The 20115-nt window shown below is 68.1% G+C and overlaps 2 protein-coding genes and 1 long non-coding RNA gene across 11 annotated transcripts in view; 1 reads left to right on the top strand and 2 right to left on the bottom strand.

Annotated features, from left to right (window-relative positions):
* Positions 1–7503, top strand: part of AATK (apoptosis associated tyrosine kinase) — a 29904-nt gene extending 22401 nt beyond the window's left edge. For all 3 annotated transcript variants that reach the window (XM_082708400.1, XM_082708399.1, XM_082708401.1), the window contains 7 exons: positions 656–740; positions 819–940; positions 2286–2435; positions 2870–5516; positions 5612–5771; positions 5992–6177; positions 7159–7503. In XM_082708400.1, coding sequence (XP_082564526.1) covers positions 656–740; positions 819–940; positions 2286–2435; positions 2870–5516; positions 5612–5771; positions 5992–6177; positions 7159–7199 — 3391 coding nt within the window. In that variant the 3' untranslated portion in view covers positions 7200–7503. The remainder of the gene's footprint in view (positions 1–655; positions 741–818; positions 941–2285; positions 2436–2869; positions 5517–5611; positions 5772–5991; positions 6178–7158) is intronic.
* The window catches only part of LOC309850933, a 1194231-nt gene that overhangs the window by 414463 nt on the left and 759653 nt on the right, over positions 1–20115 (bottom strand). The gene's annotated exons all lie outside the window — the stretch shown is intronic.
* The window catches only part of BAIAP2 (BAR/IMD domain containing adaptor protein 2), a gene marked incomplete at its 3' end in the record, with an annotated part of 62804 nt that continues 51913 nt past the window's right edge, over positions 9225–20115 (bottom strand). The window contains exons 9-15 of one of the 7 annotated variants that reach the window (XM_082705468.1): positions 19874–20075; positions 19130–19331; positions 18212–18280; positions 17634–17796; positions 15875–15909; positions 13494–13541; positions 9225–9666 (exon numbers count right to left, since the gene is read on the bottom strand). In XM_082705468.1, coding sequence (XP_082561594.1) covers positions 13514–13541; positions 15875–15909; positions 17634–17796; positions 18212–18280; positions 19130–19331; positions 19874–20075 — 699 coding nt within the window. Of the gene's footprint in view, positions 9667–13493; positions 13542–13865; positions 15330–15874; positions 15910–17629; positions 17797–18211; positions 18281–19129; positions 19332–19873; positions 20076–20115 lie in introns of those variants that run through there. The other 6 variants (XM_082705469.1, XM_082705467.1, XM_082705472.1 and 3 more) reach the window with 6 other exon arrangements.

Here is a 20115-nt window from a genome sequence, read left to right as displayed (position 1 = left end):
GCCCTGCCCCGAGCGCAGGCCCACCTGCAGCCCCTGGTGGGTGCGTGCTGACCCACGTTTGCCGGAGCGCCCTGGGCCCCCAGACACCCCTGCAGCCCGCAGCCCGAGGCCAGCCACTGGCCGGCCGTGGTGCGGTCACTCCCTGCCCTACCCTGCCCTGGGCCGGGAGGGGCCCCCCGCCCTGTGGGAGCCGGGCAGGGTCAGGATCCCCACGGGGGAGGGGGAGGGGGTCGTGGGCGGGAAGAAAGATAAGGCAGTAATAAGGCAGTATCCCTGACTGGCTCGGTCCCGAGGGTGGCTCAGTGGGCCGGCGAGAAAGAAGCCGGGGGCGAGAGCTGGGGTCAGCAGGGGGGTCCAGCAGCGGCCGGGCCGGGCCTTCACTGAGGGCCCCGAGGCATGCCCCAGCCTTTTCTGGGCCTTGTTTTCCTCGTCCACCTGGTAACATTTGAGGCCCCGTCCATGCGGGCCCTCTAGTGCGCCTGGTGCCCCGCGAGGGCCGCAGGCTTGGGGCCACGGGCACAGGGGCTGCTGCTCAGATGCCCTCTCCCCCCACTCCCACTCGCGACAATGTCCTCGGACAAGCGGTCCGGCCCCTCCGTGCCCCGGATGTCCCCGGCCTGGCCCTGCCACTGACCCCCACCCTCCCGCCCTCCAGCGACCTGGCCCTGAGGAACTGCCTGCTGGCGGCCGACCTGACCGTGAAAATCGGCGACTACGGCTTGTCCCACGGCAAATACAGGGTAAGAGGGCGGGGCCATGCTGGGGGTCAGGGCCAGCCGCCCGGCTCCCCGTGGCAGCCCTGTCCCCTGTGCCCACAGGAGGACTACTTCGTGACCGCCGACCAGCTGTGGGTGCCGCTGCGCTGGATCGCACCCGAGCTGGTGGACGAGGTGCACTGCAACCTGCTGGTGGTGGACCAGACCAAGGCCAGCAACGTGTGGTGAGCGGGGGTGGGGGGGCGGCGGCGAGGGGCGGGCCCGGGCGGCGAGGGGCGGGCCCGGGCGGCGTGGGGGCGGGCCCGGGCGACGAGGGGCGGGGCCCGGGCGGTGCCGCAAGGAGACGCCCACAGGCCTTGCCAGGCCCCATGCTGGTGCTTGTCGGTCGAGGACACAGGGCTCTCAGGCCCGCCAGGTAGCAGGCGACCGAGTCCCACCCGCCTTACACGTGCAACGACATGCTTCTCCATACAGTCTCCTCGCTCTGCGGGAGGTGGTCGCTTCTGACCCCAGGGCAGGTCATGGGGCTGCTGGGGCCACCTGCAGCTGTGCAGTGCCAGTGGCCCCTGGTCTTGCCCTCCCCCCGGGATCCCCTGACATCCAAAGTCGCCAGGGCCCAAGCACACGCTCAGGTTGGAAAGCCTGTTGGGAGTGGAACGGGCTCCCTGGCGGAGACATGGGACCCAGTGTGGCGCTTGCTCTCCGCGCAGGGGGCAGGAGCGCTCCCGTGACTGGTTTGGAGGGGGTCCCCATCCTGGGAACCAAGCAGCACACGGAGAAGCCATTCAGACCCAGTACTTGGCCGCTGGAGGCTCTACCATGGTGGTCTCTGTCCCTGACCAGGGGCTTCTCCCCCCCCTCTGCCCCCAGCTCTCCAAGCCTGTCTGGTCTCCTCCTTCTGCTCCAGGGAGCTCTCAGAGCCTGGATCCGCGGACCCCCTCCTTCCTGAGCATGCCTGAGGCCTCCACCCACCGTCCCCTGCCACCCCGTCCCCTCACTTTGCCCACCGGCCCACCCTGCTGCATGCTGACGGGGGTCCTCAGGACAGCTCTGGGCCAGGCCACCTGACCCCTCTGTTGCCCTATTGGCTCTGTTCCTCATGCTCCCTGGCTCCCGGGACAGCCTGGGGTGCCAGGGAGCTGGGTGACACACGCCGGAAGGAACCTAATGGCCTTCTGGTCCTGCATGCTCCAGCAGCCCTGTCTATTCCCCCGCCCCAGCCTCAAGGCCTTGGCTCCGCCAGTCCCCTAGGACTGGGAGCTTCTCCACATGGTAGTTCGTACCCTGGCTGTGATGTCTGGCCTTCACCGTGGCTGGGGAATGAGTACGTGCACCGATGAAGGGACTGGGGTCTGTGGAAAGGCCTGGTGGCTTTTATTTCCCTAAATGACCTGGGCACAGATTTGGGCCCGGCTGGGTGGCGTGTCCTGCCAGTCTACTGAAGGAAGGTGCTGTCCTTTGGGAGGGGTGTCCCAGGGTGCTGGTGTGATTACAGGAGCGGCCCTGTGGTGGCTGAGCCTCTGAGATCCGTGCAGCCACGCCAGCCCCTGATGGCCACCCCCTCCGCAGGTCCCTGGGCGTGAGCATCTGGGAGCTCTTCGAGCTGGGCGCGCAGCCCTACCCCCACCACTCCGACCGGCAGGTGCTGGCCTACGCCGTCCGGGAGCAGCAGCTGAAACTCCCCAAGCCCCAGCTGCAGCTCACCCTGTCTGACCGCTGGTGAGGGCCTGTGAGGCCAGGCAGGGTGTAGTGTCCCCGGCAGGAAGGGCAAGACTGAGGGGGTGCTCCGAGTCAGACTGCCTGGCTTCTCAGCCAACGCTGGCTCCCCTCCCCTGCCCCGCGTCCACAACAGGTGGTCTTTACCCAAAACACAAACTTGCCTGCCGCCTGGGTGGAGATGGGCTAAGGGGAAGGCTCCTCCGCCCACTGTGGGCTCCCAGACCTCGGAGCCCACCTTGGAAGATCTGGGGTCTCCTGCAATTAAGTTGGAGGTTCCCTTCCCTGTCCTTAAGGGAGTCTGAGTAGAAGGAGAGGCCCCCAGACTTTCCTGCGGAGGGCAGATCTGCTCATCCCTGCGGGGGCCAGGGTTCCTGGCTGGGGGCGGGGCAGGTCCTGCTGGGCGAGGCCTGAGCCCTGGGCCTCCCTCCTTGCAGGTACGAGGTGATGCAGTTCTGTTGGCTGCAGCCTGAGCAGCGGCCCACGGCCGAGGAGGTGCACCTGCTGCTGTCCTACCTCTGCGCCAAGGGCGCCACAGAGGCAGAGGAAGAGTTTGAGCGGCGCTGGCGCTCGCTGCGGCCGGGCGGGGGCGGCACGGGCCCCGGGCTGGCCGGCCTGGCTCTGGGGGGTGCGGGCGAGCTGGCGGCCGCCTCGTCCTTCCCGCTGCTGGAGCAGTTCGCGGGCGACGGCTTCCATGCGGACGGGGACGACGTGCTGACAGTGACGGAGACGAGCCGCGGCCTCAACTTCGAGTACAAGTGGGAGGCGGGCCGCGGTGCCGAGGCCTTCCCGCCGCCTGGGGGCGCAGCAAGCCCCAGCCGCAGCGCGCGCCTGCAGGAGCTCTGTGCCCCCGATGGCGCGCCCCCCGGCGTGGTGCCCGTGCTCAGCGCGCACAGCCCCTCGGTGGGCAGCGAGTACTTCATCCGGCTGGAGGAGCCCACACCCGCCACCGGCCACGATCCTGACTGTGCCGGCTGCACCCCCAGCCCCCACGCCGTGGGCCTGCTCCCCGATGGCGGTGACCAGGACAACGACTCGGAGAGCAGCGCAGCTGCCTCGTTGGCCATGGAGCCGCTGTTGGGCCCCGTGCCATCCCCCGCGGGGTCCTGGGGCCACTGTGACTACTACCTGCACGGGAGCCACGCCCGGGACCCGCCCTGCTCTCTGGGCTCGCCCTCCCCGGGGACCCTCATGCTGGCAGAGCCCAGGGAGGAGGACAGTGACTGGGGCGCAGCTGCCTTCTGCCCACCCTTCTTGGAGGACCCACTGGGCACTTCCCCCTCGGGGAACTCCAGGGCCCAGCCATCCCCGGGTGGGGAGGTGGTAGGGGAGGCCGAGGCGTGCAGGGCTGCCCAGCACAGACACTGGAGTTCCAACGTGTCCGCCAACAACAACAGTGGCAGCCGAGCGCCAGGTTCATGGGACACGGGGTACGTGGGTGGGTGCATGGGCTGCTGTCCCAGCACAGAGCACACAGGACAGGCCGTCCCTGAGCTGGGCCGTCCCCTGGCCCTGGAGGACACCACGGAGCCTCTCCTTGGGCTACAGGGGGTCTCCTCTGGCCAGGAGCTCAGCCACTGCCTTGGCCTCCGTCATCTGCGTCCTACTGGGAGCCTGCCGCCTGTCACCTGCCTGCTGCCGTCCTCTGAGACACAGGCGGCCATAAGCGGGGGTGACCACCCCCATACAGAGCCCAGACTTGCTGCGGAGGCTGAGGGCTCTGCCAGACCTCAGAGACCCCTACCATCCCTCCCTGCCTCATCCCCGGAGGGAGCCCTGCTTCCTGCTGAGGAGGCTGGTGCCCTCGCCAGCCTGCCTGCCTTGCCCATGCCCGCTGGCAGCTGGGAGACTGCCCCCGAGGTAGCCCCGAGCCTGGACAGCTGCCCTGGTTCCCCCGAGCTGGAGGCGACAGTCAGCGAGGACGAGGACGTGACAGAGGCCACTTCTGGCATCTTCACAGATGCGTCCAGTGACGGCCCGCCCACAGAGAAGCCGGACGTGATGCCGGCCTTCCGCTCCCTGCAGAAGCAGGTGGGGACCCCCGACTCTGTGGACTCCCTAGATATCCCCTCTTCTGCCAGTGATGGTGGCGGCTGCGAGGTCTTCAGCCCCTCCGTTATTGGCACTCCTGGTGGGCAGCCCCGGGCCCTGGACAGTGGCTACGACACGGAGAACTACGAGTCCCCTGAGTTTGTGCTCAAGGAAGCACACGAACCGTGCGAGCCCGAGGTCTTTGGGGAGCTGGTCTCCGAGGGTGAGAGCCCCGGGCCCGAGACGCAGCTCTCTACCTCCCTTGGAGGCCTCAGCGAGAAGAACCCCTACCGTGACTCAGCCTACTTTTCGGACCTCGATACAGAGCCTGAGTCCACCTCGGGCCCCCAGGAGAAGGGAGGAGGTGCCTTGGCCTCGAGGCTAGAGCTGGACCTGGAGAGCCCTGGGCTGCGGTCCGCACAGCCCTCCCCTGAGCCTGGGTTGCCCCAGGGGGCTCAGGGCACGGGCCCCACGGGCGTGCCACCGCTGCTACTGCCGCCGCCAGAGGACCCTTCTCCAGAGCCCAGCAGCACCTGCCCGGAGAGCCCCAGACTGGAGCCTCCTTGGCCCCAAGGCCCTGCGGGAGGGCCTGCAGGGCCCAGTCCGGAGCGCTCCAAGGTTTTCCTGCTGACCCCAGTGCCACTGAGCTCAGAGAGCCACCGCCCTGACCTCCAGGAGGCCGCAGTGCTGCTGTCCGGGCCCGCCCAGCAAGAACGGACAGGGGGCCCCAGCACCCCCAGAACCCCCCTCTGCCTGGCTTTGCCGGGACTGCCCGCAGCCCCCGAGGGCCGGTCGGAGGAGGAGGAGGAGGACGACGACAGTGACGAGTCCGATGAGGAGCTGCGCTGCTACAGCGTCCAGGAGCCCAGCGAGGACAGCGAGGAGGAGGCGCCGCCGGTGCCCGTGGTGGTGGCCGAGAGCCAGAGCGCGCGCAACCTGCGCGGCCTGCTCAAGATGCCCAGCCTGCTGTCCGAGGCCTTCTGCGAGGACCTGGAGCGCAAGAAGAAAGCCGTGTCCTTCTTCGACGACGTCACCGTCTACCTCTTCGACCAGGTGGGCGGCCGCGCCGGGCTCCCCCGGGGGGTGGGGAGCCGTGGGAGCCGCCGCGGGCCGATGTGACCGGGCCACGCGCCGCTCCGACCCTCCAGGAGAGCCCCACCCGGGAGCTCGGGGAGCCCCTCCCTGACGCCAAGGAGCCGCCCCCCGCCTTCCTGGCGGGCGGACCCCGCACCCCCGGCGCCCCCGCCAGGCCTCGGCGGGCGGACCGCTCCCCCGACGGCTCGGCGGCGACCCCTGCGGCGGAGGACGGTGAGCCGGAGGCGGGGCTTGTGGGGCGTGACGTCACGGGGAGGGGCCTGTCGGCGGGGGCGGTGTCAGGGCGGGGCAACGTCGCGGGGGGCGGCGGGGGGCGGCGGGGGGCGGCGGGGGGCGGCGGGGGGCGGCGGGGGGCGGCGGCGGGGGGCGGCGGCGGGGCGGGCGGGCCGTGCCGTGCCGTCTGCGGCGCGAGTGATGCGCCTCCGGCTCGCAGGCCGCGGGCTGGCGTGGGACGACGGCTTCCCGCAGACGCCGGGCCCCGACGCCGCCCTGCCCTCCCCGGCCGCGACCCCCAAGCCCGCCGCGTCCGGCCCCTTCTCGCGCTTCACCGTGTCGCCGGCGCCCGCGTCCCGCTTCTCCATCACGCACGTCTCGGACTCGGACGCCGGGTCCGTGGGAGGTGAGGCTGCGGCGGGGCCGGTGGGAGCGACCCCGAGGGGGGCAGTGGAGGGGGCGGCCGGGAGGGCCCCTGCTCGGAGCCGAGGCTCCGCGCTCCTTGTTTCTCGTCTTCCGGACACGCGCGGTTTTCAGGTGGGTACACTGAGGCACGGAGGGCGCCCTCTTCCCCGCCAGCCGCTGGTCCGGCACCTGTCTGGGCCCTGGCCCTTCGATGCCCTCTTGTCCCTCCTCTGGAGGCACCAGGCTGGACACGGAGTGCCCCCCACTCTGCTCTCTGCCAGACCTAAGCGCCCTGAAACCCGCAGCGGCCTCCGCCACCAGAGCCTGCCCGGCTCCGCGGGTGGGGCTCGTCCACCGCCCGCATCTCCGATGCCGCCGCGCTTGCCCGGAGGTGCCCAGCTCGCACCTCCCTCTCTGCCCCCCCCCCACCCCAGCTTCAGACCAGTGCGGCCCGCCAGGCTGCCCCCACCCGCTCCTTCCTGACCGTGTCAGTCCTGCATCCCCGCAAGGCTGCTCTGGACGCCCAGCCACAGCAGGAGACTGCTGTCCCCCAGCAGACTCAGCCCCTTGTGCCCTGCCCACGGCCGGTGGCTGCAGCCTCGCGGGAGGGCCAGGGCACTCATCGCGGGCTCACAGCACACCCTCAGTGGCCGCCAGGAGCCTTGTTCATGACCCTGACCAGCCCGCCCTATTTGGGTCTCCATTTCCCCACCTGTATAAGGAGGACCCAGAAGGCATTTGCTGGGCTCTGTTGGGCCCGAGGGCAGGCCTGGGCCTGGTGATGCCGGGGAAGAGAAATGGGTGTGGCTCCGAGACAGCTAGGCAGGCCGCTGCAGTGAACGGCCGACGGCTGTAGCCCCAGCTGGTCGTTTGGCCCCTTGGCTGAGGATGGAGGTCAGGTGGCAGTCCTGGGGCAGGGCAGTCTCAGGAATCTCGGTCCCTGGTGTCTCCAAACGCTCACGTGGTACCTCGCGTTTGCCAGGGCCTGTAGCAGGAGCTGGGGGCAGCTGTAAAGAGGCGTGAGGCCCAGGCGGGCCCTCTTGGAGCCCCTCCCGTCCTGCTCCCGGAAGCAGCGAGGATGGTGACTGACAGCAGGGACCTGGGCCTTGGTGCCCCACGCAGCACCCTGGAGGAGCAGGGCAGGACAGGAGGCCTCCCTGGCCCTGGATGGTGGAGCAGCCCTGCGCACCGATCCCGTGCTGCCCCAGGCAGGGGCAGGATTTGTCCCGGATACTCGGGTTTGTCCCTAGCTGCTGGGGATGCCCTTCAGCCTCAGGTCCGAGCAGCTCCTTCCCCTGCAGCCTCCCCCTCCACCCTGCCCCTGCTCATGGGCTGCTTGGCTTCTGAGGCCGGGGGACCTGCTCTTGGCTGGGGGGCCTTGCATGCCCTGCCCACCAGTTCCCGTGGTTACAGGAGATTGCCCTTCCCCAGCCCGGGGAATGAGCCCGTCCCTGCTGGGGTGGCCCTTCTCTGCCCCCTTTGCCTGGTTCTGGGTTTGCTCTGTGCAAGAGGACCCTGGGCTTGTGTGTCGTGCCCCGTACCTCAAAGTCTGGCTGTCTTTCCCTTCAGCGACTCAGACCCATCACCTCTCTCTCCCCACGCAGCCTGGGCCAGCTCCCATCAGAGTCCACGGCTGGAGCGCAGGCGGGTGGGTCGAGGTGGGCTGCCTGGAGGGGGCGGCTGCCGCCCACACCTGTTCTAAAGGTGCCTGCGGCAGGCTGGCGTGCCCAGCTCCCCTCTGCGGGGCGCTGCCCAGACCGGCCCAGCGGCAAAAGGAAAGTGGGGGGCTGCACCCCCAGTGTCAGGGGCTCCTGCCTGCAGGGATGGGGATGGGGACGCGGGAAGGGGTGGGACCGGGAGGGAAGCGGGGGCAGGGCCGCCCGGGGAATATTTTGTAACTGCTGTCGCCTGAGTGAGTGGAAATGGGAGGACTTTAAGTTATTGTTGCCAAAGAGACGTAAAGTTTATTGTTGCTTTGGGGGTGTGGGTGGGGGACTTCTTTTGGGTTTGTGTTTTTTGGTTTTTATTAGTTTGAGGCTTAGGATGCTGGTGCAATGATTCTCTTGTTCCTTTTTTGTTTGTTTTTTAAAAGAAATCAAGCTAAGAAAAAGCCTTCATGCTCAGTGTGTGTTTCTTTTGTGGTTTGCACATAAAGCCCTGGGGAGGAGGGCGCCTGGTGCTGAGGGGCGGGCCCAGCTGCCGGCCCTGCCCAGGGCACAGCAGTCCCTCCTGACGGCCGTGTGTGTGTGTGTGTGTGTGTGTGTGTGTGTGTGTGTGTGTGTGGCCACCCCCGTCCCCTTGCCAGCTGCCCTGGCACACCTTGGTGGAGGGGACAGTGACGAGAAGGGACCGACCGCCGCAGCCCCCGCTTCCTGGGAGGGACCCGCGCACGTCCTTGGGAGGCTCCCGCCCCTCACCTTTCCCAAGCACGGAAGCAGGGGTGGGGTGAGCGGCAGGCAAGAGGGTCTTTGAGGAGTTTGGGCTTCTGTGCATCTCTGCCCCAAACGTCTGCCCCGAGACCTCACCTGGCCCATCTCTAGCTCCCATGAGGCCAGGGCCCTGTGTCCCCACCTGCCCTACCTGTGCTCCCCTTTTGCTTCTCTTCCTGGGCCGTGCACGGGCTCCGGTCAGACTGCAGACCCCCTCCTTCAGGAGCCTGGCAGGAGCGGGACAGCTGCCCGGAGTCTTTCCCCAGATGGGTGCTGCTGGCGCCCATGTTGGTGACTGTGGTGGTCACCAGGGTGCTTCAGCCACAGACACCGTGGAAGTGGCTGGGGTGGGTGTCCCCCTCACCCCCCCCCAGAGGCACCCGCCATTTACTCCGGGGACACGGAGGAGAGCAGGGGGCCCAGTAGCCAGTTCTAGGGGGGGGGGTTGTGGCTTGGCTGGGGCACAGCGGCCCCCCAGAATGCTAGTGGGAGTGGGGAGGCTCAGCAGAGCTCCAGTCAAGAGCACCTCATAGCTTCATCTTCCAGAGGAAGGTGGCGGGGTCTCCCCTGCCTCTGCCCCAGGCCTCCCGCCCCCTCGGGCCCACAGAGCACAAGCGGGCACAGTGGGGCACAGCCTCTTTATTGACCAGACGCTTGGGGGCTACGCGCGGTGGGGAGCTGAGCCCCCTTCCAGCTGTAGGCCGACCCGACACCCTTCCCTGCCCCTGGGGGGACCATGACACGGACAGCCAGGGGTCCTGCCTGAGAGGCCAGCCGCACCGCCCGGGGGCAGCTCCCAGCCGTGGGGCCACTCGGCCACGACTCCGAAGAAAGGGCTGGGGTCCTGCCCGGGCCAGACGGAGGTGGGGGCAGAGCCAGGCGGGTGAAGGGCATGGAAGGAGAAAACTAAACAGGGCCGCACAGACTGTTAGAAGAGGGCTTGTGTTTGGGGACAAGGGGGGTGCCCAGCGGGCAGCATGGGACTTGGCTGTCAGCTGAGGAGGGGGGCAGACCTGTCATTGGTCACTGTCGGCTTCAGCTGGACGCTGGCGAAGGGATTCCTGAGGAGAGAAGAGAAGGACGGTCTCAGCGTGGCAGACGCACCGTGTCGCCTGGGCTGCCCCGGGGTCCTCGGCCGTGCGGGTGGCTCGGCCTCAGCCCGGAGCTGGGCGGCGACGCAGCCCGCAGGGACAGGCAGGACAGGGTGCGGTGCGCAGGGCCGGAGCTGCCCGGGCAGGGTGGGTGGGTGGGCGACCGGGCAGCGGCCGCTGGGCTGGGGGCTGGTTCTCCCTCTGAACCGGAGGCGGTCCTGGGCGGGCCTGTGCCCAGCTTCGGTGAGCCACCCCGCTGCCCCAGAGCAGTAGGGGCCCAGCTGTAGACACGCCATCGACACACACAGACAGCTCAGCAGCTCCCACGGACCCGGCCCATGCATCCCGGGGTCCCCGAGGGTGGCTGGGTGCAGACACGAGGCCTCGGGCCACCCCACGCCAACACGACACACATGGGGTGTACGCACACTGGGAGCCGCGGGGCTCAGCCCCCATCACCCCACCCCCGTGGGCCCGAGGCCACAGCGGACGGACAGATGGACTGGCCAGACAAGAGGTTGAGACGGGACGAATGAGCACAGCGGAGGCCACACGCAGCCTGGTCCTCACGGAAGCCTCTTCTTGGGGTCCCTGCCAGGCACACAGGGCGCACCTGCCTGAGCAGAGTCAGCACGGGACGGCAGCTGGGGTCGTCAGGCAGCCCCAGGGGTGACAGCACAGATGGAACGGACAGGACGCACTCCTGGCCAAGCGCTCGGCTCTCGAGCCATTACCTGGGGCGTCACAGCTGGGCGGGGTCCGCAGGAGCTGGGCAGTGGGCGCTCTGTCCAGTGCCCGTGAGAGCACTTGGGGGTTGGGGTGCCTCCCTGGGTTTTCTAAAATGCCGAGATGCTTCGGACTGAACTTTTAGAAGGATCAACTCAGGAAAGGAGCCAACTCATTGGAGCACGGCTTCCACACGTGCACACGGACGGTCTGGAATCCCGCGTGGGCGCGGCTCGCGCGCATCTTCAGGCTCTGAGGACTACGACCCCCCGGGCTCAAGGCCGCCTCCAGCCCTGCACGACGGCTTGGCCTCTCCACGTGCGACAGTCCTCTCTCCGGCGACACGTGCCGACGGGCTCCAGCTCTCACGTTCAGGGGCAGCAGCTGCCTCAGGGCTCCCCTGGGCACAGCTGCTGTGGCTGGGGACATCTGCCCCAGGACAGAGGGCAGAGGGTGGCCCACACCTTGACCGTCACCTTGACTAGACTCTGGTTATGGTGGAAGGCTGCAGATCCTTGGCTGTCCCCAGAGGAGTCAAGGCAGGGCGTCTTGGGGGGCTAGAATGGGGGCAGGTTTGTTCATTTGGAGTTGGGGACCGAGCAGCGGGAGGAGCCCCACGGCTGAGGAGGGCGGCTCCGGTGCCGAGCGGAGCCCGAGCGGAACGGCCAAGTGGGTTCGGGCAGCACACACTGTCCTCCTGCCCTGGGCACACCTGACTCCTCAGCAGAAAGGGTGGGCGGCCAAGCAGCCTCCGCAGTGGGGGCTGCCCTGTGAGCAGCAGGGCCAGAGAGGGCGTCTGGCCCCTGACCCCACTTTTCTAATCTGCTTCCCCAAAACCGTGTGGCTGCGGAGCACAGTATTGTCCGTACTGCGGGACCTGAGGAAACGGGCCGGGGCTGGACACGCCCCAGGCCTACCCTCTGCAGCCCCGGCCCGAGCCTGACCAGACACCGCAGCTGGACGCGCCCACCCCAAGCACCGCGGGAAGGCGCGACCCTCTGGGGGCCCACCACCTCCTGGGGACGCGGGGACTCCGGAGCCACCCGAGGGCAGGCGGGTCAACAGCAGCCCGACTCTCAGAACAAACTCAGCCCCGAGGCCCCCTGCAGAGTCTCTGGCCGGGCAGACACACTCCCTGCTGGGAGCAGCCCCGGGAGGCGCACTGCCGGCCACGCTCCGCCACAAACCACCAAGACACAAAGTGGCTCGTGTCCTGCCGGCAAAGGGCAGGCGACAGGAACCACGTGAGCGCTGCAGGCCCGGACTGCAGGGTCTGCTCCACATCAGGGGCTCCTCCCAAGGCACAGCTGCGACACCCCCCAGCCCCGTGAGAGCACCGCAGCACGGACGGGGAGCAGATGGATTCCCAGCAGAGCCGGCCGGCGGTCCCGGCATGGCTAACGCCCGAGCGGGGACCCCTCCCTGGGGGGCGGATCCAGTACCGGTTTCCCAGGGCTGCTGTTCAGGGCGCCACGGGGCTCCTGCCTGCAAACCCTACAGCCTGAAGGGGGCTGAGTGCCACGGCCCAGGGTCTTCCCGTCTCTGGCCGCAGATTCAGGGGATCGCCTGTAACTGTCTTGAGTCCGCGCTGTGAGAGCGAGGCAGACGGGTCCTCTGACAGCTGAGTGGTTTCAGGGTGCAGTTTCTATCCTTCTGTGACTCGGAGAGCAGATTTCCACTTTCTCTGGATCGTTCTTCTCGGAGGCACAAGTGGTCCTCCTGGGGTCGAGCCCATGTTGCTCCGCATGCCCCAGGACCACACCTCGGGGGGCGGGCACGGCTCGGCAGAGTGGGCCTGGGGGCCTCAACCACCCCAGGGGCTTCTGACAACTCCCCCAGCTGGGGACTCTCCGATCTCGGGGCCAGGCCTGCTCTGCAGTGGGGAAGACAGCTGGTGGCGCAGGGTGGACGCCCACAGTGCCCCCGGGGTGGGGGGCTGCCCTACGCTGGACACGAGGGCGCAGGCAGAGGTCAGACCGGCCTCCAGAGTGACGGGGGCTGCAGGGGCAGCGGGGCAGGAGGCGCGGCGTCTGAAGGCCTCTGGAAAGAGGAGGAATCTGAAGGCAAAGAAGGCCTTTCCACCCCATCCCCACATGTCAGGAGCACTTGTCTCCAGAACTTTCCGGAAGTCGCTCATGCCGCAGCTCAGAGACAATGACAGCGAGTCCGGGACCTGCTGGGGCAGTCGCTGCCCCTGGGAAGGACCACACCGTCGGGATGCTCCAGGGGGTACAGAGGACGCAGGTGCCGGCTTCATGGGGAAACTTGTCGGTGACGGGGCGGGGATGGGGACATACGGCAGCAGCACCCCCGTCCCAGGCACAGGGGCCCAGAGTGCTGGGCTCCCCCGCGCGGGCCGACGGCGCTTGCTTTCCCAGAGCCGAGCACAAGGGCTCGTCAGAGGATGGGCTGTAGAAGGCCAGCCAGGGCCGCCCGTGGGGTGGCTGGAGGCCTCGTCCAGAAAGCCTGGGGCCGCCTCGAGGAGCATCTCAGGGTGGACGCGACGTGAGTGCGGCAGAGCAGGCGCCAGAGACCCCATGCCCACCTGCCCCGGTGTGCCTGACAGACCCACGTGGGCTCCAGCCACAGAGCTGTCCCCAGGATCGACCCTGGTCTCCCCAGCCCCCGAGGGGCTGCGGTATTCACCAACCAGACCCAGCCAGGCCCGGCTCAGACCCACACCCGCAGGGGCTGGTCCGAGGAAACCCTTGGCCAAAGGAGCCCAAAGCCAGCCTCCTGGCCAATCACAGCGCCCCCCCCAACCCGGACTGTGGCCGAAGCGCTCCACAGAGGCAAGAGAGAGACCCAGGCAGATGGCCAGGACCGGACCACGCCCAGGGGTGCAGGGGTGGGGAGGAGCAGCCGGTCAGACCCACAAGCTTCCAGACAGACGGAGGAAAGCCCAGAGCCCAAGGAGCAGTCCGAGAAGCGAAAGCCCAGCGCCCAGAGCAGAGGCAGGCTGGGCAGACGCTCGTGCCCTGTCCCTATCCGCCTGCCAGGGCCGGGGCCAGAGCATCTGCACAGTCACTGGGAAGGCGTCCGACCAGCGTGGGAAACCCGGGGCAACTTACTAACTCTAGTCAGGGGCGGCTCAGAGTCGGGCCACGTCCAGGTCAGCGCTGTAAGGAGACACAAGGGCTCAGCTGGGGCAGGTGGGTGGGGGAGGGGCCTGAGACCCCCCCCCCCCGCAGGGGGTGAGGTGGGGGGTGGGGGGTGGGGACACCGCCCGGGGCAAGCGGCCCAGCCATGGGGCAGCCGCAGGGAGGAACAAGAAGGGGATCCCGTGGCAGGCGTCCCCAGTCAGCCCAAGCGGCCCAGCCCCCCCGAGGGGACAGGGACGGACAGCGCTGTCCGGCTGGGCACCGCGGTCCCCGGACAGAGGCCGGCTCGCCGTGGTGGCCCACATCTGTGCCGCGGGCCTGGAAGGAGGCGCCACACCCAGCTCAGTGCGATAAATAAAACTTTTATTCCAACGACTGCAGTACAGGGCGCAATCCAGATAAAAAAAAGAGGAAACAGGAAACAGGAAACAGTTTGAGCAGTTTACGTCTCCACACAAGTGTCGCAGTTTTGTGTCTACATTCATCCGTTGAGCATGGGATCCCCTGGATTTGAGGTCTTGAGCAAAACGAGAACACCGACACGGAAGGCTCTTCGCACACGGGGCCGCGCTCTGGCTTCGTGTTCTCCTTAAATACGAAACGGTCTGTGCCTTGAGCTGCTTCTCTCCCAAACTCCCGGCCCCATCCTCGGCCCCAGGAGAGCGGGCGGAGGGCTCCGTTAGAGCACGTCAGACAGAGGCGTCCACAGCTTCACGGGGGCCCCGTGGCAGGAGGGGCCGGGCGGGCTGGGCCCTGGCTCCCTCCTCCCCAGGTTCAGGGTGTGAAGAGGTAAAACCAGCAGCCACGGAGTCCAGCACGTCTGTTCCGAAGTCACCAAGACACACAAAGAGACGAGAGCGTTTAGGGAGGACGGGGCAGGGGTTGCCCTCCCCAGGGCCAGCCCCGGGCGGCCTGGGGGCCGTGATCCCCTCACGAGGCTGTCCACCAGTTTCCAGAACACGTGGGGGGAGGTGGTCTCTGGAGCTCTTTGGAAAGTCCGCGAGGGGCTGCGCCTGCCCTGCCCTCTGCCCCGCCGGGCCCTGCGTGAGGTCACACGGCCCTGGGGTCACTGCCCGCCCGTGCTCTGGTCTCTACACTGTGGAGGACGTGCAGAAGGCCGGGGGCTGTCGCCTCCCTCACAGGAGCGGCCAGCTTCCTCAGGAGGCCGCCCCGGCTCGGCACGCACCCGTCCGTGCGTCCGTGCGTCCGTGCGGCCCTGGGACGGGCCTCCCCTTCCCGGACACCGAGGCCAGCGTCCGTCTGCTGGGGGGAGGCGGATGCAGGAGTAACAGTGTGCACACCGGAGTCCATGCAGATCGGCTTTAGTTTTTCAGGAAAGAAAAGTCCTTTTCCTGTTTTTTCTTTTTTTTTCTTTTCTTTTTTTCTTTTTCTTTTTTTTTTTAAATTTTTAAAATATTTTTTCTTTTTCTTCAGACTTCAGGCCTGGCTCGCAGTGAGCCATCAGGAAGGGACAGCGCGTCGTGAGCACGGCGGCCGCAGAGCAGAGGCGAGGACGCCGGGCCCCTGCTGCCCGGCCGGCAGCTCCCGCCTGGCGGACACACGGGGCCGGGGGCGTGTAGACACGGGGAGCAGAGATGGGGCAGCACCATGGACCCTGGGGGGATCTCAGAGTCTGGGGTCACCAACCGGAAGGCGGGACGGGGCAGGTGAGAGAGGAAAAGAACCCGAGAACAAACCGACGAGGGCGCGGAGGAGAGAACCGACGGAGGCCAGACAGATGGGGGGCTCTCCCGAGCAGCGGCGGCCCGTGGTCAGCGTCCTCACACTGTGGACACCAGCGTGCCGCTGCGGAACAAAGCACAGGACGCTGCGGGCCGCACGCCCCTCCTGCAGCCGCTTGGGGTCAGCCAGCTGCCTGCCCCCCACCATGCCCCCCGAGCCAGGACAAGAGCCAAGTCCAGGCGGGGGGCGCAAGAGCAGCAGCCCCAGCCGACCGTGCCGGCCAGGCCACCAGGAAGGAGCAGCAGGGCACACACCGGGCTGAGGGCTCCTGGAGGACAGGGAGCCCCAGTGACTGTAGGGGGCACGGGACCAGGCTGGGCTCCAATGGTTCGGGGCCTGCTCCCACCCTCCCGGTGTCGGAGCACGAAGGCGGACCTCCGGACCCAGCTGGTGCTATCCCGGCCGGGCAGGCTCCTGCCTGGACGCCCCCGCAACTCAAAGGAGTGCGAGGTAGAGAGGAGCAGCCCCCTGGGCCCCACCTGCCCCAACCCAGAGCAGGGCCTCCACGTCCCTAGGCAGGTGCCCACGGAGCAGTCCTGAGAGGGTCTGCGAGAGGGGGTCGGCCCTGCCCACCCGCAGCTCCCAAGGACTAGTGCGAAAGCCCTTACCTGCTCACAGCCCGCGCTCCGTAGTCATCTAGACCCTGGAGGAGGGGAAGCAACACATGTCAGGTTGGGGGTCCTGGGGGCGAGGCGGGGTCCACAGGACCAGAGGAAGCTGGGTGCTGCCCCCGGCCCCAGTGGGCGCACGCAGTGCTGGCTGCAGCCGAGGGCCTGGAAGGCCCCTCCCACGTGCACAGCAGTGACAGCCCCAACTCACGGGGCATCTCCTCCTCTGGCCAGCGGCAGACCATGGATGGTGTGAGCTCACACTCACAGGCACCCGTAAGACAGACCCCCGCTGACCCCTCCACACCTGGGTCCCGCAGCGAGCGGACAGAGCCCGAGCATACCCGCAGGTCACCCGGCATGAGCCTGGGATGACCCGGGACGACCTAGGGGGCCTCTCCAGGAACCAGTGACACTCGCAGGGAGGGGCTGATGGCCGGGCGTGGAATCTAGCCTGGGCCAGCCCCTGGGCAGAACACACCCCAGCACCCCAAGACACCGGCTGCAGCCCCAGCTGTGTGGCTGAGGGAGGTGCTGTGGGCGCCGCCACCAGGGGCCGCGGGGGACACACCCTCCTCAGCCATGTCAGCGCCACGACCAAACCCGGACGCGGGGCTAGTGGGAGCAGCGCGGTGGCCAGGCCTGCCCAGGCTCAGGCAGCCGTGTCCCGGGTCCGGACGGTGCTAGAGCAGCTCCTGCCTGGCGGGCTGGATCTGTGCCCTCGAGGTGCCTTCCCTAAGCTGGATCGCTCCACTCGCTACCGCCCTGCTGCTGCCTGGAGTGCCAGCACTGGCCTCAATTTCTCTAGAAGGTTCTATCCCAGGACCTTAGCTACACCTCCTCAGGCTGGCCCTTCTCACCGTATCACTGACTCCACCTTCCCGCCCACTCTGCCTGGCCATGCGCTCCTGGAAAACTGCCTCCTTCCTGGCACACAGCTCCCCACTCCTGCTGGTTAAGCCCCTCACAGGCGGGGGGGGGCGCGAGGCTGCTCAGGGCCATGCTGAGCGGGGACCTCCCTGGACCTCACCCACCTTCACCACCACTCACCCCAGCCCCAGCAGGCTCAAACCTCGGTGGTCGCCCCTGGGGTGCACATCTTAGAGAAAACCCCTTCTCCTTCCCGGTTCCGGGGGTTGGGGGCTGACCCAGAGCCCCCAGCACCCGAAGCCTGGAAATAAGAGCGAAGCTAATCCCAACATGGTCACAGCAGACCAACGTTCCTGAAGCCCTGGGCTCCGGGGGTATAGCTCAGGGGTAGAGCATTTGACTGAGAAGCCCCGGGCTCCTACAGCCTCTGAAGCTTCCCACATGGAGCTGCACCGTCCTCACGCTCACATCCTGGTCCCACCAAGACTGTACAACCACCAGCATGCCCTCCAGGGGCTCTACTGGGGACCCTTGCTGTCGCCCAGGCCTTGATCTTCTGCCTCTGGCCACTAGGTCCTGGGTGACCTGGGCATGAGTGCCTAGCCCTGCCTCCCGAGCCCCGAGACATACTAGAATGTTCTGGCCACGTCCCAGGCCTCGAACACAGTTGCTCACATCCACACTCGGTCCTGTGACTGCCGGAGCCCAACAGGCTCGGGAAGGGGGCTCCTGGACACGAAGTCCTCCCCGATGCTTGGCTCCCTGAGGTGTGGGGGGCCTGGAGGCCGCTGATGCCCCAGCCAGAAGGAAGCCCGGGCACAGGGACCACCTTGCCTGCAGGAGCCCCTTCCGGCGTAGGCCCCTTCTGGGGTCGCCCTGTGCTGCTCACCTGGGAGAAGGCAGGCACGGCCACACTGTAGGGCCTCTGCTTGAAGGTGCCAGCTGTCTGGGCAGGGAAGGCGCGGGACGATGCGTTGTAGTCGGGTGGGGGGAGGGCCAGCTCCTCCTTGTCCAGGAGGTTCCCTGTGCTGCTGCTCTTGCCCTGCTGCAGGCTGTGGAGGTGGGGGGCGTAGAAGCTGCTTCAACCCAGGCCCCCAGGACCCCGTCTGACCCTCCACCTTCCCCGTGCCTCCCTTGGACCCTTCTAGAAGCCCTAACGAGGAGCCGCAGACTCACTGAGCCCGTGAATGAGGCCTGAAGGAGTGGCAGGAAGGAGTTCCTAAAGCCCGGGTCCCTACCTCAACCCCGGCCCTCCTGGGGCAGCTCATGCCCCACACCCTGTCCAAGGGAGGCTACACCCTAACCCTAACCCTACCCGGGCGTGGGGGCAGGCCTGGGGGCAGCGAAGGGAGCAGAGCCCAGCCAAGGCGTGTGAGCAGAGCGGGAGCCACGGGCAGATGTACGGTGCCCTGTGCCCGAGGCAGCCTCTCAGGGCGAAGCGCCAGCCGCCCGGGCCAGCACGCTCACCTCATGTGCGACCTGTCGCCGCCGTCGCTGTCCAGGACGCGCGTGTAGGAGAAGGGAAACCAGCCCCGCCTGCGAGACAGGACGCGGTGAGAATGCGCAAGGCCCGGGTGCCTGCGGCTCCCCCGTCCGGCTGTCGGTGCAGCCAGCACAAGCGAGCCCTCCGGGGAGACAGCAGACCCCAGCCTGCACCCTCGCGAGCCCACCGGCCCTGAACGGGAGGCTGGGCGTCTCCGGCAGAACTCCTGTGGCCGCGGCGGCCAGAGCTGGTTTCCAGCCACACGGAGCAAGGCAGCAACAGCACAGAAGCCGTCTGGAGGGCAGGAAGGTGGGCGATTTGGGAAGGGGGTATCCTAGCAACCTCCGGCCCCGCGGCGCTCCCTCCCTAGACGGCCGCTGCCCAGCCTGGAGGAGCGGCTCCCGGCCAGGGCGGCCCGAGCCGCAGAACGACAGGCTGGCGGAGTCTCAGGGCTGCGGGTGTTGCGGTATGCCGTGAAGACAAGACTAAGCCATGAAGACAAGGCTCCCGTGTCCTGACACGCCAGCGACAGGCTGACCAGAGACTCGGGGCAGCAGGGGGCCTTGGGGCACACGGCTGGCCTCTGCCAGCTGGGAAGCCACACGCCCGGCAGCAGGGAAGGTGCCAGACGGGCCGCGGTGCGTGCGTGCGGGACCCTGGGCCAAGCGGGTGACGCAGGCGGTGAGGGGGACGGGCTGGCGAGAGACGGCGAGGCCGTGGCTCTGACGGGGCAGTCCCGTGTGTGCCACTGCGCTCTGCGGACTGAAGACACACGGCGGGACACTCGGTCCGGAAAGGACCCCGAGGCGCCGGGCCAGCTGCGGGCCGCGGGGTTGGCAGGCCGCTGTCCCAGCCCCACGCAGGCCACCCAGCCCCAGGACTCCCTGGGGGGTCCCGCTCACATTTTGGTCTTCTCGCTTTCCCCGTAATGCCAGCCGTCACGGGCCTCGGGCACCAGCAGGGTGATGAGGTCCCCCTCCTTGAAGCTCAGCAGGGTGCTGTTGTCCCCCGCCGCGTGGGAGAAGATGGCTTTCACCCGCATGCGGCCGTTGCGCTCCAGGCCGGCTGCCATGGAGCTGGAGCGCGGCAGGGTCTTGTTCTCAGCTGTAGACGACAAGGCAAGAGTGAGGGGACGTGGCCGTCCTCCTGCCCCTTAGCCTCCTGACGGAAGATGCCGGAAGGTCCCAGGTGGGCCTGGAGTGGGATGCTCGCGTGGGCAGAGACGCGGAAGGACCCAGCGGCAGACCTGCAGCTTGTAAGCCGCAGGGAGCTCGGGCCCGAGCCTCAGCTTTCCCCCCTGCTCATCGGCAGACCCTGGCTGGCTGGGGGAGGGGGCGGGGTGCCATCCGTGGACGGGGCAGCAGAGCTGAGGGACCTGGGTGGGGGAAGGGGGCTGTCACACGGTCCACTACGGCCCTGCCAGGCATCACCCGCGTGCTCCAGTCACGGGCGGAGCCCTGATGTCCGGGTCCGGCCCTGGCCTGCTGTGGGGACTGGAAGGGAGCCAGGCAAGGCCTGAGGCCAGGCCAGAAACCTCGACGGGGCCCAAGGGGGCCGCATAAGGGCCCGCGCGTGCTCGGGGCTCTGGAGGCTCCCCCACCCCCGTCGGGTGTGGCACCGTGGCCGGGGCGCGTCCCAGCCCTTACTGGCCGCGTAGCTGTTCTTCGGGGCCACGCTCTTGCGCACGGGGAGCGTGTTGGAGTACGAGTCGCTCAGCTTGCTCTGGGACTGTGGAGGAGACGAGGTCTTGGGCTGGGCGGCCTTGCGGTCGGCCCAGGGGCTGTAGTCCTCGCCGTCTGGGCCCGAGACGCCATTCATGGCGGGCGCGCTCTCCTGGGCAGACAACCGCTGTGGGGAAGAGGCGGGGGGTGGGGGGCAGCGGCGCGGG

Source organism: Mustela nivalis (genome assembly GCF_964662115.1).
Source record: "Mustela nivalis genome assembly, chromosome: 17".
Classification (NCBI taxonomy): domain Eukaryota; kingdom Metazoa; phylum Chordata; class Mammalia; order Carnivora; family Mustelidae; genus Mustela; species Mustela nivalis.
Note: the sequence above shows the minus strand (reverse complement) of the source record. Positions and strands in the feature narration are given on the sequence as shown.